Genomic DNA, 17,438 nt, shown 5'->3' on the forward strand with positions numbered 1-17,438 from the left:
GTGTGTCAGAATTGCTTTGGAACTTGTTGCTTGTGGCACGTAGGAAAATGGGAAAAAACATTGTCACTGTTGAATAATCTTAAAGAAAGAAAATGAATGAATTTGAAATGGACAAAAGTATCTTAAAGTCATCAGACTAGTTAAGTTTGCAATGTTGGAAATAAAATGAATCGAAAAAGTTGTTGGAAGAGTTAGTTGAGGTAAACAACGAAATTTAAGTATTTCATTATATGTATTTGCTTACTTTAAAGAACTAAATTCTCCACTTTCTTAAGAAAAAGTTAAAATAAACCTTTCAACAAATATTTCATTTCAATGCTATATAAATTTATGATTTATTTTGAAACTTAAAATTTCGTTTAGTCCACGATTTTTAGACGTTGGTTTCAAAGAAAAGTAATTTTATAAGGAACTAATTGTAGGTCTTCATAAAAAGTAAAATAAATACGCAACTAAAGACAGATTTTGCATCTACATCAGCTCAAATTGTTCACTTAAATAATACTGATTTTTCATTCATTCTTCTTCACAATTGTTGAATATTTGCTAGTAAATTGAACTTGAAATATGTTATGCAATACTCAATTTAAATAAATTGCTAACGCTTAGTTGCACAACACATATTCCAAGACACACCCACATATGTACATCACAACAAAAAGTAGTCACATTATTCGTATTCAACACAGAAATATTGCACATACGCCTAGTTGACCAGAGTCTGAGTAGGAAATGCTTTTGTTGAGCAGTGTGAAATTTAAATCGAGTAAAAAACAAAAAATATTATTCACATCAACAAACAAATTCACACACCCAGGCAGAAAAACACTCGTACCGAAAGTTGAGAGTAGGTCAAGTCGCCTGGGTGTAGGCCACAAAAGTTTTTGAGTGTCTACAATAAAAACACTTTTCAACCGGTCGGTCTCGTGTCCTTCACACCCAACGCTCTGCTTCCTTCCCCACACACTCGATGTGTGTGTGTGTGTCTCGCATGGCTGTGGGCAAAGTTTTGTTACAACTTTTGGTCCATTTAATATACACATAGTATAGTATAAAATGTTATCCAGGGTGCTCTCAAATTGCACAGTTTGACCTTCAAAACAATTGCGAAAACCAAAAAACAAACTCGCACACTCAGAAATTATGCACACACTCACACACACACACACACATGTGCTCAAGTATAGGTATTTGAAGAGCAGGTCTTATATTTATATGTAAATTTAATGAAGGTAAAACTGTTTTGTTTACGTTTCGTCTTTACTTTGCGGTCGAGATTGCTGCCAGAGTTTGCATGTGTGTGTGTGTATCTATGTCTGTGTTTGCATGTGTGTGTTTGTCTGTGTATTCCTGTGTGTATCCGTTGCCTATTTTGCAGCCTTATTGTTTGCCATTGCCATGTCTGGTTGCTGCCACTTTTTGGGGCAGCTTTAAGTAAATTCTGTCGAGTAAAGTTCATGAGACTAAAGCTGTGTGCCTCAGACAAAGGCATGTCAGGAAGTTAGTCAAACTTGGAACAATCGAAACAAAGGCAAACAAAATATGTTGTCTTTCATTGAATGGTAGCATTTAAGCAGCAAGCGAGCAAGTGAGCAAGGGATTTGTTCTTTAAGAAATGACAAGCGTCTATTGTGACTGCAATAATCTGGGTTCTAAGAAAAAAAATGAGTCACATAAGACTTTTTTAACAGCATCATTTCCATGTACTAATCAACATAAAACATAATTTCCAATTCTATCTTATCGGTTGACCGATGTCTGCAATGAATACAGTTAACTGCTAATATCTTTATTCAACTTCATCAAACAGCATCCATAAATTTTACTTGTAGCACAGTAAAAATCGAATGAAATGCCCTCGATTAACAACCTTGCTCAACACATTGGTAACAGAACAGAGAATATGTGAAATGAAATGAAATGTGCCCACAGCTGAACAGGTCAATAAAGCGGCAGCAACTGTCGAATGACCAACAGCAAATATATTTTGGCAACTAAATCAAAACCAATATAAGAGCATAGGCTTCCCAAGGAATGCCGCAATAAATATGAGCAAAACTGGGTCCAGGGCAAAAAAAAAAAAAACTAAATTGAGAAGAAACAAAACGAGAATTGATTTGAAAGGAGCTCATCCAAAACGGCCAAGCAATCAATGAAGGACGAGGATATGGACTCGAACCCGGATTGAATTGCGGGGTATGAGAATCGAACTCGGACATGCACACAGGCATGGATGAGAAGCGGGCATAGCTTTTGCATTTCATTGACCCTTTAAATGGCAAAGATGGACACACACACAAACACATACATAGAAACACATACACATAAAGCCAGCCACTCATACATACATACTCTTACGTAGAAGAACAAGCAGTTGGCTGTCATGTCAGTTGAGCAAAAGTGGTGAAAAATTTGATTTGGGGGTTTATTCAATTTGCTGCTGGTTTGCATGTGTGTGTGTATGAGCCTTTGCTTGTGTTGTTGCAGCATGTAGCTCAAAGGGGGTCCAAGCATTTAAGTGCATGTTCTGCAGCAAGAGTGACAGAGAGAGAGAGAGAGAGAGTCGGAACAAAGTAGGCTGAGATGGAGAGACTCCTCTTCCAATATAATACAATCAACATTGGACTTCGACTCGATACGCATTCAATGCGTTTGCGTTTGCATTTGAGGTGAAGCCGAAGCAGCAAACGACAGCAGCATCAGCTACCGTTAGCATACACGTACACACGCACACACACTCGCACACGCAGAGAGATGGTTACTCATACAGCTGCATTTGGTTTTCTACTCATATGCAGCGCCATTTTATGTATAGGCTCGTCATTCACTCATTCTCTCTTGCGCTTCCCATCCTGCTCGCTCACTCTGCTGCTGCACATATCTCTGTTCTCTTCGCTCTCCGTTGCTATGTACAGTGAACAACATGCAATCCATGTGTCTGTGTATGCGTGCGGTGGGGGAGAGCAAGGAGGCGGGAGGCTAGCTGACAGGGTCGACTGAGCACACATGCGTTTGGCCTTTTGCCTGGCACACATAACTACCGACTGCGCCAGTTGCGACTGCGACTGCAGCGACAGCAACGGCATCGGCAACAGCGGCAGAGTCGCGTTTCGTTCGCTTATGCTGATTGGACTCGCACAGTGGACTAAAATAGATTTCTTACTCAGACTTAAAAAAATAAAAAATTATCATTTGAGACAAAAATTAATAAAATAAAATAATATTGATATAGGTATTAGAAAATCAATTAAAATTTTAATTTAAATTTATTATAAATAACTTTCAATTTGTATTTAAAAAAAATTGCGCTTTTTGCTTTTATAAATAAATATTATAATTTAGTTGGTGCTTCACAATTTATTTAAGTAATAAGTTACTTTGTTACTACAAAATAATTGGTAAACAATTTTTATAAAAATACAACCATATAAATTTACATCCCCTCAATAATGTGTATTAGAAAATTAGTTACCTCAACCTTATTAATATAATCATTAGTTAGGATTATACTTTTCTGTCACTTTTCGAATCCAAATCAAACATAAACTATTAAATATATTTGTGAAATTAAAATATTTGAAGAACGATACAATAACTGTCAAGTGTCAGTGCTTCGATTAAATATTATTTTTCACTTAGCCATGAAAATAATAACCTATATAGACAAAATGAGTTCCTCTTCATAAACAACTAAACAAAGAATTATACAATTAAACAAGTAAGAAAGCTACAGTCGAGTGTACTCGACTGTGAGATACCCGCTACCCAATTTGATTAAAAGCAATATATTTTGCGGTATTATTCTCAAAATATACCGAATATACTGCAAATATACTAAAAAAATACTAAGAATATACCAAATGGTATGTTTGGTATATCGATATAGTACACCATTCAAAATATACCATAGACGGCACAATGTACCAGATTGTCGGCCAAAGCAACTCAGACCCTAGGAAGTAGGCGTTTTTGCCCATACGAAAGTATTTCTTTAATAACTTCCACAATTTTTATTTGATCGCAACCAAATTTTCAGGAATCATAACTACTATAGTAATTATTGTATATACCAAAATTCGCAGCTTTAGCTTTAAAATTACGCTTGTTATTAGATTTTTTTGATTTGCGGGGGCGGAAGTGGGCGTGGCAAAAATTTGAAACAAACTTGATCTGCGTGCAAACATAACAAATGCTGTAAAAAAATTATAGCTCTATCTCTTATATTCTCTGAGATCTAGGTGTTCATACGGACGGACGGACAGACGGACAGACACACAGACGGACAGACGGACATGGCTAGATCGTCTCGGCTGTTGACGCTGATCAAGAATATATATACTTTATAGGGTCGGAGATGCCTCCTTCTACCTGTTACATACATTTCCTGTCGGCACAAAGTTATAATACCCTTCTACCCTATGGGTAGCGGGTATAAAAATACATGTAGTCAATTAAGAATATTCAGTGCTCATAACCAATTTTATTCCAATTAGCATTTTTATTATTTAATTTTTTTGACTACCATTTTTCGACACATTGCGCCACTGTGCACAAAAGCAATGCAAAAATTGCGCCTCCAATGCAGCAGCCGAAAAACAACAACAGAAATAAGAGCAACAACAACAGCAACAATCAAAACAGGAGAGGCGTGGGTCAGTCGCTGCTTTGCTGCGTGTTGGAAGAGTCGCGACGACTACGTGGAAAAAAGCCGTGGCAGAGACAGAGGCCGCCGAGGAGAGAGGGAAACATAGAGAGAGAGGTCCACGCAATGCATGTGTGAGCCACGCACAATATGCGGTACATGGGGGATACATGCACTGTATGGGGTGGGCAATCGTTGCTAGGGGAATTGGGAGAATTGTGAGGTTGCGAGGAGAGAGTGGGAGACGAACCTCCCCAAAAACAATGGACAGGCACTAAAATGCAGCCAGAATGAAATGTGCCCAACACATACACGCAGGCATACACAAACGCACACACGTACACAGGCATACAGGCACACGAATACGAGGCTCTATGTACGAGAATCGGAAGACCCATGTATTGCCATTGACCAGGCACCTCTTAATGCTCTCTCCCCACAGTATTCGCTTGCTCTGTCTCGCTCTCGCACTCTGGCTGTGTCTGATGCTCGCATGCAAATGGCAGCTGTCCTTGTCGGCCACATATGGGAGGCCTCTGGGCCAACGCTGCGCTCCTCTCCTCTGGCCTAGCCTTGCATTGCTTGTTTACCAATTTATTTTGCGCACAAAACGAAACACGGAAAATGCATGAGGCCCAAAAAGAGCGTGGAGAAAAGCAAAGCAAGCAACGACGCAATGGATAGCCACAGTCACAGGATAGTCACAGGACCCAGGCACAGCCATAACTACATGCAACAACAACAACTACAACAACAAGCACAACTACAAACAACAGCAACGGCAACAGCAAAAAAAAATTGCACAAATTTCAGTTCGATTTTTGGTCCATAACGCCGAAAAGGCTGCAGCACATTTCAGTTGCTATCTGCTGCTGCCTCTCGCTCCCACACTCTGCCTCATTCGTTCTCTCTCTTGCTCACACTATGCAACTCTCTCTATCTGTAGCTTGCGCTCTCTTTCTCTCTCTCGCTCTCTCTCTGTTTATCTGTTATTCGTTCGTTTTCATTTTGCGGCTGTTGCAGTTGTTTTTTCTTCCTGTTTTGCCACTTTGTGCGTAAATTTTCTTTTGCCTTGCCTCTTATTTTTTCACAGTTTTCTCTTCAATCTTTTTTTTTTGTATTATCGCGACTTGCGCTTTGATAGAATGACCGGGAAATTCATCTTCTTTTTCTTTCTCTTCTCTTTCAACTCTTTTTTAGTTAGCCCTGACTTGTAGTCGAAATTGATGAGAAGTGCAGCAAGGGAAGGGGAAGAGGAAGTTTCGTAGTACTACGCTAGACACATTGTTAGTCAAGTTTCGTAGTATGCAGCTGAAAAAAGACAGCATGGAATGAAGCACCTACGAATTCAGCGTAAAAATGTGGCACAAAGGACATGCGATGTCCAAAAGCCAACAAGGAAACAGTGTGAAGAGCAAAATTGAGAAAACGAATACACTCGCCGAAATAGTCTTCTTCTCTAGTTTAAAGTCCAAGGAAAATATATATCACCGGTTACCTGATCTATATATAAAAGAATTTCGAAGAGTTTGAGTTCTGAATATTCATTATTACAATAACAGATATAAAAAAATAATTGGTTTTATAAGAATCTTAAGATTGATTTCCAGAATTTCCTGAAAATCTGTCAATTATGATGTATAGAATGAATGATACTGAAATCAAAATACATTATTACAGATCTATAGGCATTAATAGCTGTATAGTAATTGAAAAAAAAAAAGAGATCAATTTCAGTATCTATATTATCAGAACATATTTATAGAAATGAATTCAAGAACTCAATTGAAGTTCAAACAACTTAATTGTCATGCAAATTAATTGTCTTTCAATTTTTTGTTTGAATAATAATGTGCAAACAGAGCAAACTCAATTATTTGCAAAATGTTTCTCCGATGGACAAAAATGTGGCACAATTTGCGTTTCTAGTTGGTTTTTGTGAGACGCACGCCTAAAAGACGACTACAAAATGCAAACTCCGACTACATTTGGATTGCATTTTATATCGGAGTGTGTACAAAGAGTTGGTTTTCATTGAGGTAAGAGAAACTCAGCTGCTTTGCAGAACAGGTTGATTACCCTTTAAATAAGGTGAAAGAATATTATTTATTCAATCAAAATGTATTACGAATTGATTTTTGAAATGATATTCCCAGTTTCCATATAGTTTTCTATCCAATTGAGTTGCCTTTGACTATGTTCGAGAGATTCAAACCTCGAAAAATTCAAGAGCTATATAAATATTTGAAGCGAATCGAATAGTATATAAAATAGTATTGCTTAAATTACTAACTCAAATAATATGTTGAAACTAATTGTCTTACAGTTGCTGCTGGCAAGCTGCAGCCTTGGATTATTCCACGATCAACCCATTGAGCAAATGGTCATCTATCTGCAACCTGATGAAATTCACGTTCAGGATGCACTCTCGATGATCCAATCGATCTATACCAAAAATGGTGTGCATATTTATTGTCACAACGAGGATTCCTTGAAGATTGGCAACATCTTTCAGACCATAATTTTGCAGCTGATAACAAAGGAGCCTAATGCCAAGTACGCGCAATACAAGGCTGCCACGCCTCTGGGCGTACGCCAAGCTCATCTCGAGGGTCGCGAATGTCACGAGGGGAAATTAATGTCTGGCAGAACAAAGACTGTGCATTACATCGGTCTGCCAGCCCATGCTGCCGCCTGCTATGGCATCTACACCGATGAGGCATACAACCTGACCATGTTGAAGTATCCCGACGATGGCGAACGTTCCACTTGGTTCGTGCTAGGTTTGATGCTCTGGCTCTCGGCATCGCTGATGGGACAAAGCTTCAGCTCTTGCTATGTCGTTGCTGTCGCTTTGGGATTGCATTTCACTGGCTGGGGCATCGTTTGTGGGGCACTGATCTTGGCTGGAGATTATGGCATGAAGAGCCTGCAACCTGTGAGCACCAATTTCAAATTAGTGCTGGAGCGCTACCCAACATCGGTGGCACTAATTTTGGTCTTTGCCGCCTGGCTAATGTACAGACTGTGTGAGGCACATCAATCGCTTTGGCGTTTTAAATATGTGCAGCAAGCGTATTTCCGACTGCTGCGTGGCATCGCTATTACCTCATTTTGAATGCTTCGGATCACAAGTATTTCGGCTGGATTTGTGTGGCAATGTTGCTGCCTCAGCCAGAGCTTTACAGGTTCGTGAAACGGCTGCGGGACGAGACCATTAGAGCCAGACGCACCTGGTTTCCGCCCCGAGCGCGAACATTGCTTACCGAAGAAGAGTTCGAGGCTCAGACGCGCCTGGAGACCAGGCGAGCGCTGTCACAACTCCGTCAGCAGGTGCACGAAACTTCGCCGAGTTGGGAGCAAATGGCACATTTGCAAACCCCTTGTCGCTTTGTGCGCTTCATGGGCAGTGGCGATCAACGGCCTGATGAGAATACTGTGAACGAGGAGATGCCAGAGAACTGCAGGACAACGCAACCAAATGTTGAACTGCTGGAGCATCTAACAACGGCTATTAACAACAGTTGCTCCACTCCATCCGTCTCCTCAACTGGTGCACACAACCAAAATCGACACTACTCGAGAACGATGCGCAGCCTCCGGGCGGAGCCACGCTAAAACTATATGCATTTGATAATTGAAACCCAATGCGAGCAACGTGACATTTAAGGAAGCGACAAAGGCAGAGAAAGAGTCACACACAATATGAGGGAAATTGCCTTGAGGCCAACAACACGAAAAACGAATTCGATTTGCTGCAGCAACAAACGAAACGTGACACGACACACACAATTGAAGGAGGCCTAATAGTTAAGTCCACACTGCCTCACAAGGAAGCCGAGCGAAACACTTTCTCTAATCAAAACAATTATTACAGTTTCAATATTTTTGTTAGTTCTAAGAGTTAAATTCAATTGTTTGAAAATAAATGTTTTACACTTACACCTACAATTTAAGGAGTTTATTTATTATTACTGAAAAGCTTCATAAATCGATTAAATCGGACAATAATTTATTTCACGCCTTTAGGATAATTTATTAAGTATTTTCATTTCTGTTCGAAGAAAAATAATTCTACATGTTTACCTAAAATTTAAAGAGAATTTAGTACTCAGCATTTACAAGAACACAATACTCTATTAAATCCTTAAAATCTTAATTTACTTTTGAAAAATTCATTTCACTCCACTTCCATTCCAATTTCATTTTTGAAGTTCACGATATTTCAATAATATTGTTTGCTATTGCACTGTTACCTACTATTTATGACTCTAGATTTTTTTTAAGTTTAAGACGAATTTAATTATTTATTATGTACTTTCTAACCTTCTAAATTTATTAGTTGTTTAAGAATAAGATTCTTTAAGTTTATTTGGTGACATAATTAAAATATATCTATCTACCAAGCTAATAAAAAATACTTCTCAACACTCAATTGAGAAATGTTCAACATTGTCGTAAATATTTAATAGCGACACTTTCAAACCTGAAGCGAGTTCATTGTTAATGGTAACTTTGTTGTTGACTTAAGAGTAGCTTCTTTTGCGTAAATGCAGCAGGAGCAATCAAATTATGGTCCTATTAACTTAGCCCAGCCATAACTCAGATAATAATGGCAAAGTTCCTTTGCCTTGCTGGCACAGGAAACTGGTTAGAAGTGCGTGAACAGCGTAACAAATAAGGGACTCGAACATAGGCAGCTACAGCTATAGCTACAGCTGTGTTGCAGGACTCGCATCGAGAACTGACTCACACACACACATATGCACATACATATATATAGAGGACCCTGCAATCGCACACACATACTGCATATGAGGGTCGCCATTAACAACATTCAGCAATAGCAACAAAGTTCAGTCAAACATCAGTAACGTTCGAGAGCAGCCGCATTGCTAGCTCCCCTCCCACCCTCCCCTCTTCCACTACTCCCCTGATAAGGCCGGCCTAGCCAAAATGCAAATGTGGAAAATGTGCTTTGACATAACTGTATACGTGTGTGCGTGTGTGTGTGCGTATGCGAATGTGTGTGTCTGTGTATGTGGACAGTTGCAAAACGCATTTCAAATCGAAAAGTGTAACTTCAATCATTTGGCGGGGCAGGTAGACGATTTGACAGTCTTTTAGTTTTTTTAATACCCTGTACACAATGGCTTGAGGGGTTTATAGAATCTTTCAAGTAGTTGCAGTTCAGTGGTAAATTATATTTACCACTATAGAAGATGATCTCTTTAAACTGCAATTATTATTTGTTATATTGAAATACACAATTTGTACTACAATTTCAGAAAATATTCAAAAAGTTTTCGATTCACACTCTGTGGTGGCAGCCTAACTGTGGATCATATACTTGATGCCTGTCCAAATTTAAAGAGCATCCTTCAAATGATAATATAATGCAAATGTACAATTTTATAATGAAAACTAAACTTAAGGTATAATAAGTAAAGATACTTTTTTCGAGTCGAAGGCCTCAGCAGCCAGTACTCTCTTTTCTTTTAAATGTAGTATTAAATATAACAAAATTAAAATAAAAAATAAATATAAGAACATTCTTAGCTTTCTGTTCATTATAAAATAATGATTTCCTTTTCTCTTATTCTTCTTATGCAGTTTTTAGTTCTTTAAATTAATTTATAACTTCCAAATAATAAATCATTCAAATATGGTGAAGTTTTCAAAAGAAGATTTGATAAAAGGAGATCCAACTTTTTAAATTTCAATATTTCGACTTCTCCTAAACGTGATATTAAGAAATATTTGATGTCAAGGGTATTTATATGGTATATCCCGTTTCGAGTTCAACGATTTGATTCATTTTTTGCTGGCTGCAGTTTGCAGCTCAATGATGGTGGTTGGAAAATTGACTAAATGCAACGTTCAACGTCGAGTTCATTACGGGGGGAAGCTCTCTCTTTGAATTTCCCGCTCTCGTACTCTCGAAACAGGGCGAAGGCGACTCGGCCAAATGGGCCAATTTTCCCAGTCCCAGTTGTCAGTTGAAATGCGATGTCCTGCTGTATACTATGTCGAACCGTCGAATGTTTCCAATTGGGTTTTTCTATGCGAACCAATTTTTTGGTGTCGCTGCCTCGTCGAAACTTTGCTTTGGTGGTAGTTGTTGTTGTTGTAGATTCCCGTTTGGGACACTCGAGCAGGAGGGGAAAGGATATGAAAGGACAGCGGGGTGGTTGCCCAGAAACTGCATAGGCAGTACATTTTTCTATTTTTCTTGTTTTCTCGGCTCTTTTTTTTTTGATGTTGATGTCCCGCGCAAGGATTTTTCACTGTGGGGTTGCAAGTTGTTGTTGTTGTTGTGTTGCACAAAGTTACGTCAAAGGTCAGGAAACGGGCCTACTTTGTTTTTTCGTAGCGGGGTGGAAAAAGTGAAAAGTTTTCAAGTCTGATTGTGAACGAAGAGTTTGCTTTTTGTTGTTGTCTTCTTCTGCTTGACTTTTGAGGGTTTTATAGCGCATATCCTTTATCCCAATTTAGCAGGTTTAGCTCAGCAAAGTAATGCTTTAAAACTTAGCTTTGATTCTTGAGACTATCATATGTTGGGTTTTGTTAAGATTTAATTTTCTTAACAGTCTTTCAATCAGCATAAAACTACTGTTTTAGAGTTTACCTCTTTTAATTATTGATTTTCATTATGGGAACGTTTATTAGATTTATTTTAAAATCTCTTAAATTGCTCGGAATTTTTCAAATCTTTCAAAAGAATTTTCTAAATTTTCATATATTATTTGAAAGTGAATGTGTCAATAATTTTAGGTATATAAAATTCTAATAGACTCATTTCAAGATTAATGAAAGGAAATACAATCGTCTTCTAATAATTTTCTAAAATTCTCAAGTGATAAACGTTATTAAATTTAATATTAAATATCATATATCTTGTATCCGCTTAATTAATATTCTACATCTCTCGAGAACTCCATATTTTTTAGCATTTGGAGATAAAAATTAAAGAAACTAATAGATATAAATTATCTCATAATAATTTCTCTAATATTGGAAAATTTCTAATACATCTAGATATTAAATAATTGGAAATAAATATTAAATATAATCGATTTTAATCCTCAATAATAAACTTTACTACGTATGTCAAGTATTTAAGATGCCCTAGCTTACCAAGGCAATATTATAATTCATCTAGAATCACTAACAATGAATTCAAGATGTATCAAAATATGAAATATAAAATAATAATTTAAAATAATTACTGACCTGCACCATTTTTGTATTTAGTTTATTGTTCTGGTTATTGTTGTTGTTAATCCAAAGGCGAGCAAATACTTAAGATGCCGGCAGCGACGTTGCAGCGGTAGCTGAGACTCAAAACAAAAAGTAAAAGCAGCTGCAACAACAAATTTACAAGAGTCGAATGCGAATGCGAATCAGAAAAAGAGAAGCCAACAACGAAGAGCGATTTTTTTTATGTTTTTTGAACGCACGTGTTTTAATTTCACTTTTTTGTTTTGTGCTTTGGTTTTATTTACGATTGTGTTTCTTTCAATTCATTCGGCAGCCGGAGATTTGCATTTATTTATGCAATTTGTGTTGAATATTTAAATTTCCAAATGCAGTTCACAGAAACAACAAGAAAAGCAACGAAGAAACGCGAGCGGTGGGCGGCGCAATTGTTATTGTTGTTGCAGTTGTATTAATATTGGTTTGCTTTGCTTTACTGGGTGTGCACTTAAGGTTGTTTTAATTTGTGCGTGGGACGCGTTGTTGTTAGAATTTCCATCCGCAATTACCGAACAGTGAACCGCACGCAACAAGAACATCGAGAACAATGTTATGTTATCGCTATCTGGCGATGCACGTGTATGCCTAGCTCTAGGGTGACCAAAACGAACACAAAAATGTACTAAAAATAGCCATAAACTAGCAACTGATTTGAAAGAACGAACTAATAGATCGTAACATGCGCGCATTTGTTTGAATTTGCATACCAAATTGTGTATTTTATATTACTTTAGTTCTCACTGTGATATATAATATTCACTTTCGTTTTAAAAACTATCTTTCTAAGAGTACTGTTTGTGCAATATCGAAGAAAATCCTTAGCAGTCAGCAGCAGCTGTTCTGTTAAACTCAGATTGGCACTGTAAGCAGCTATAAAGGGTACTCACACAGTATATATTTTAGGTAACTTGAGTAACAGTTTTAAAGTTTTTTTCATTTTATTTTTATTAAATTGATTAAATTATTTTACTTACCTTTTGTGAAGTAAATAAATTGGCCAACGTACTTCTGCAGTTTGAAATACCGCTGTTAAGCAGCAGTTACTGTTAACATAACTTTTTGGTTTGTTTTACAACACTTCCGTAAAACGTTCCCAAACGTTTTGTTTACTTACAAAAGTTGTGTTTTAATTTATTTTTATGGCAGTTAAAAATGTCGGATAATGAATACGAACGCTTCGAAATCACTGACTATGATCTGGACAATGAGTTCAACATAAATCGACCTCGCCGACGCACCACGAAGCATCAGCAAATCTATGGTAAGATCAATTGTACTGCAAATTATAAACAAATTAAATTATCGAATTTTTTAGGTATTTGGGCGGATGACAGTGACAATGAAAGCGAGGGGGAAGCAGGCGGACGACGAGGACGACGCGGCCTCGGAGGCGGCTCAACTGGCAAGTCAAAAGATTACACGGCACCCGTAAGTTTTGTTGCTGGCGGAATTCAACAGTCCGGCAAAAAGCAAAAGAAGAAACCGGAAGAGAAGGGGTCGGAAGAGGCGGAGAACGATGGCGAGGGTGAAGAAAGTGAAGGGGAGGAAGTACGTCCATCATTCGGACGCCAGCTCAGTGATGACAACAGCAACAACAGCTCAACAGACGAGGATGAGAAGTCGCGCCAAGCGGCTAGGAATTCATCGAAGAATTCAATCGCAGGAATGCGGCATAACTCGCATCTGCCCAGCAGTCGCAATGTGGGTGCCTGGGAGCAGCATACACGCGGCATTGGCGCCAAGCTGCTGCTGCAGATGGGATACGAGCCGGGCAAAGGATTGGGCAAGGATTTGCAGGGTATTTCGCAGCCAGTGCAAGCCCATGTCCGCAAAGGACGCGGCGCCATTGGCGCCTATGGACCCGAGGTGGCAGCCAGCATTGGCGGCCAAGGTCCAGGGAAACAAGGAAGAATCGAAGATGAAGCCAGAGAGTCAAAGGAGTCTAAGGAACAGCAAAACAAGTGGAGGAAAGGCGGCGGTGAGACGCGCGAGAAGCACGGAAAGCGTTACTACTACAAGTCCGTGGAGGAAGTGATAGCCAAGGGCAAGAAATCCGATCATCTGCTTGGCGAGAAGCTGAGCAAGCGTCTCGGCAATGTGCCCGTGATTGATATGACGGGACCAGAGCGTCGTGTGCTGAGCGGTTATCACGCCTTGGCCCAGAACAAGATCACGCCCGAGGAGACGCTTTACGAGGCACAAGAGGGCGAGCAGAAGAGCGCTCCAGCTTCGGTGTTTAGCATGCCCGAGTTGACGCACAACGTTCAGCTGTTGGTGAGTCAATGCGAGCAGGAAATCATTGCCATAGACAAGACGGAGCGCGAGTGCGCCGACCGACAGGCTGCATTGCAGCACGAACAGTTTCAGCTGCAGGAGCTGGTGCAGTTGGAGCGCAATCACATGACAACATTGCAGGAAGCTTTGGCGCGACTCGATCAACTTAGTGAGAATCCCGAGTTGAGCTTGGTGCAGGCGGAGCAGCTGTTTCTGGAGCTGCAGCAGGATTATGCGGCAGAGTACAAGGAGTTTGGCATGGCGGATCTGGCAGCGGGAGTCATTGCGCCGCTACTGAAACGAGAGCTGAGCGATTGGCAACCGTTGGAGCAGCCCACGCAGCCGCTGCAGCTGATCAAGCGTTGGCGCGGCATTCTGCAGCGTGGCGAAAGCGAGGAGCTATCACGTAATGTCTTCGATCCGTACTCTTCGCTCATCTGGGCAGGAGTAATGCCCTCGTTTCGCTCATGCGCCGCCAGCTGGCAGCCCAAGGAGCATGCACCGATGGCCGCGCTGCTCGATGCTTGGGCACCACTGTTGCCCACCTGGGTGCTTGACTCGGTATTAGAGCAGCTAGTGTTGCCGCGTCTAACACTCGGCGTGCAGGAATGGGATCCTCTGACCGACACGGTGCCCATACACAGCTGGATTCTCCCCTGGCATGGCATCCTGGGCAGCAAGTTGGCCGAGTCGATTTATCCGCAGATTCGCAGCAAGTTGGGTGTCGCCTTACAGGCCTGGTCACCGCAGGATCGCTCGGCACGCGCTATGCTCACGCCTTGGCGAGAAGCCTTTGCTCCCGATGAACAGCTGCTGCAGTTTCTGCTGCGCCACATCATACCCAAGTTGCAGGCGGTGCTGGCAGAGTTTGTCATCAATCCGCTGCAGCAGAACTTGGAGCTGTGGCATCAGGTCTGGGAGTGGCATGAACTCATTCCAGCTCCGCACATGGCGCAGTTGCTGGACAAGCATTTCTTTCCACGCTGGATGCAGGTGTTGGTCATGTGGCTCAATCAATCACCCGACTACGCTGAGATCTCGCGTTGGTATGCGGGCTGGAAAAATATGTTCAGCGAAGACATCTTACGGGAGCCTTGCATCAAGGAGCACCTACGTCGCGCCCTCGAGATGCTGCATCGTGCCACGGATGCGGTGCTTCAGACCACTTCGGCTCCTCCGCCTCCCATGCCACCTGCTCCCGCTCCTGTGCTGCTCACTCCTGTTATGCTCGTGGATGTAGTTCAGCCTGCGCAGCTGGAGTTCAAGGAGCTCGTCTCGCAGAAATGCGCCGAGATGGGCATCATCTTTGCCCCGCTTCCGGGCAGAAGAGAACTTGGCAAGCAGGTGAGTCTCCGTAAGGACATAATTCTTATTATTGCCTATAACAATTACTTTGCAAATCGTTATGATAATTGTAGAGTTTGGAGTTATAGTTTATCTCACTTTATATCAGGGTATGGATTTTTGGTTAACAAACTTACGTCCAAATTAAAACTATAGAGTTGCTAAATATTTTCGAAACTAGTTTGTATTAACTAGTTGGCAATATTTATTTCACACCAATATTTTTGATACATATATCTATATCATAACTAACATATTTTTAATATTTTCTTTAAAATTGTATTATAAAAGTTCTTAAAATTAAAATTCGAACAGTAACTAGATTTGTAAATTTTAAATTTTCAAAATGAATAGTACCATATTATCATTATTTCTTCAAACAAATATATATACATGTATTTTATGCACTTATTCACTGTGCAACAGTTAATAGAATTGGTCAAAGTCTTTATGTAGACTATTAATTTTTCATATTTTAAAATCTATTTATTTCAATTTTAAAACGTTAGCATTATAATAACGACATTCTTCTTTAAAACAAGTATTGAGCAATTCAATTATATTATATTTTGAGCCATAATTTTTTACTTATTATCCATCATTAGATTTTTTTAAATAGTTGTCACATGTCTGTATATACAGCTCAAATCAACCATACCTACGCGATTAATTAATATAATCTTTCATTTAATTTCTTCTTGTCTTCTTTCTTTTAATCACGTAAAAGACCCAACAAGTTATATTCAATTACCTTACTTAATGATGCTTTGTCAAAGTCACCATTTGTCATTTTGAACTTGAACTTAATACATTGTCACTTATTTGCCTTGTTCTCCATTTTTAAAAGCATTTTATATCACAGATGGGTTCTTTAAATCTGCTCTTTAATAAACGATATCTTTTTTCTTCTTTCCAGATCTATCGCGTGGGCAAACTCTTCTGCTATATTGATCGTAACGTCTGCATGCTAAGCGACAGCAGCTTTACAAACTGGCAACCCGTGGGACTTACTCAATTATTGGAACGAGCACAGACTGGCATTATTTAGAGAAATACTAATTATACTCAAAAAAAAAAAAGTAATATCTATAATACCAAAATAAATTAAAAATTTACATTAAAAAAAACCCAGAAACAAAATATAAATAAAGTTAAACTTATGATCCTAACTTGGAAATATAAAAGCATCGTTGTTGGGTATGAAATAGTTCGCCAAACTTTTCTATTTTTCTATTTCTGTAATAAGTAACAATATTTTATCGACATTTTCGTGGCTTATGTTAATTTATGGTTGGTTTGTCTGACACGCTGAATGCTGATAATAATATATAAAATTATGCTTCGTTTATGTGTTCACATGGTATACAAAAATATGAGTGGTAATGTGATAAGGCAATTTTTTGGAATTTATCAGCTCAACAGGAAGCTCAGACGTGATGCTGAAGTTCAGTTTTAACAATGGATCAAAATAAAAATTTAAAATATTAAAATTAAAAGACTTATAAACATTTTCGTCAGTGGATAATCTCTGGACACAATACGCACGTCATCGAATTTATTGGGTTTCCCTAGATAAGTGCTTTTAAGTTAATAACTTCACAACAAATAAATGTAATATAGGAAATAAAATAATCGTTGTTGATTAAAAATATGTTGGTCAAGATCGTTTGGATTGAATATCGAACCTTATCAGTTAACCAAAAAACTTTCCAAATTATATGCAAATATTAAATATATATAAGAGAAAAATAACATAATCATTATTCGCCCGAAATAATAATAATATCTTAGTTTATTTCATGATTTACGGCATTGTCGCAATCAAACAAAAGGAAGCTTATCTGATTCTGTTAGCTTATCAAGGGAGTTTTATTTTATAGCCACTGTGTGGATCGACGCATGGACTATCCCAAGTTCTCAT

The 17,438-nt window shown here is 39.0% G+C and overlaps 3 protein-coding genes across 3 annotated transcripts in view; 2 read left to right on the top strand and 1 right to left on the bottom strand.

Annotated features, from left to right (window-relative positions):
* Positions 1 to 12,472, bottom strand: part of LOC117563414 (neuroguidin) — a 58,020-nt gene extending 45,548 nt beyond the window's left edge. Inside the window, exon 1 of the mRNA XM_034241749.2 lies at positions 11,876 to 12,472. Within this exon, the coding sequence (XP_034097640.1) occupies positions 11,876 to 11,884 (9 nt within the window). The 5' untranslated portion in view covers positions 11,885 to 12,472. The remainder of the gene's footprint in view (positions 1 to 11,875) is intronic.
* LOC127565269 (uncharacterized) lies at positions 6,885 to 8,582 on the top strand. Its single transcript, XM_052003038.1, is given in 2 exon segments — positions 6,885 to 7,737; positions 7,740 to 8,582. Coding segments are annotated over 2 exon segments (1,314 nt in total). The 5' UTR covers positions 6,885 to 6,944; the 3' UTR covers positions 8,261 to 8,582.
* A 499-nt stretch (positions 12,473 to 12,971) lies between the features above and the next one.
* Positions 12,972 to 16,673, top strand: LOC117565177 (septin-interacting protein 1). Its single transcript, XM_034244175.2, has 3 exons — positions 12,972 to 13,160; positions 13,215 to 15,517; positions 16,434 to 16,673. Exons 1-3 carry the CDS (start codon positions 13,052 to 13,054, stop codon positions 16,563 to 16,565), a joined length of 2,544 nt encoding a protein of 847 aa, XP_034100066.2. The 5' UTR covers positions 12,972 to 13,051; the 3' UTR covers positions 16,566 to 16,673.
* Positions 16,674 to 17,438: the final 765 nt, after the last annotated feature.

This window comes from Drosophila albomicans, chromosome 2L, assembly GCF_009650485.2.
Source record: "Drosophila albomicans strain 15112-1751.03 chromosome 2L, ASM965048v2, whole genome shotgun sequence".
Lineage (NCBI taxonomy): Eukaryota > Metazoa > Arthropoda > Insecta > Diptera > Drosophilidae > Drosophila > Drosophila albomicans.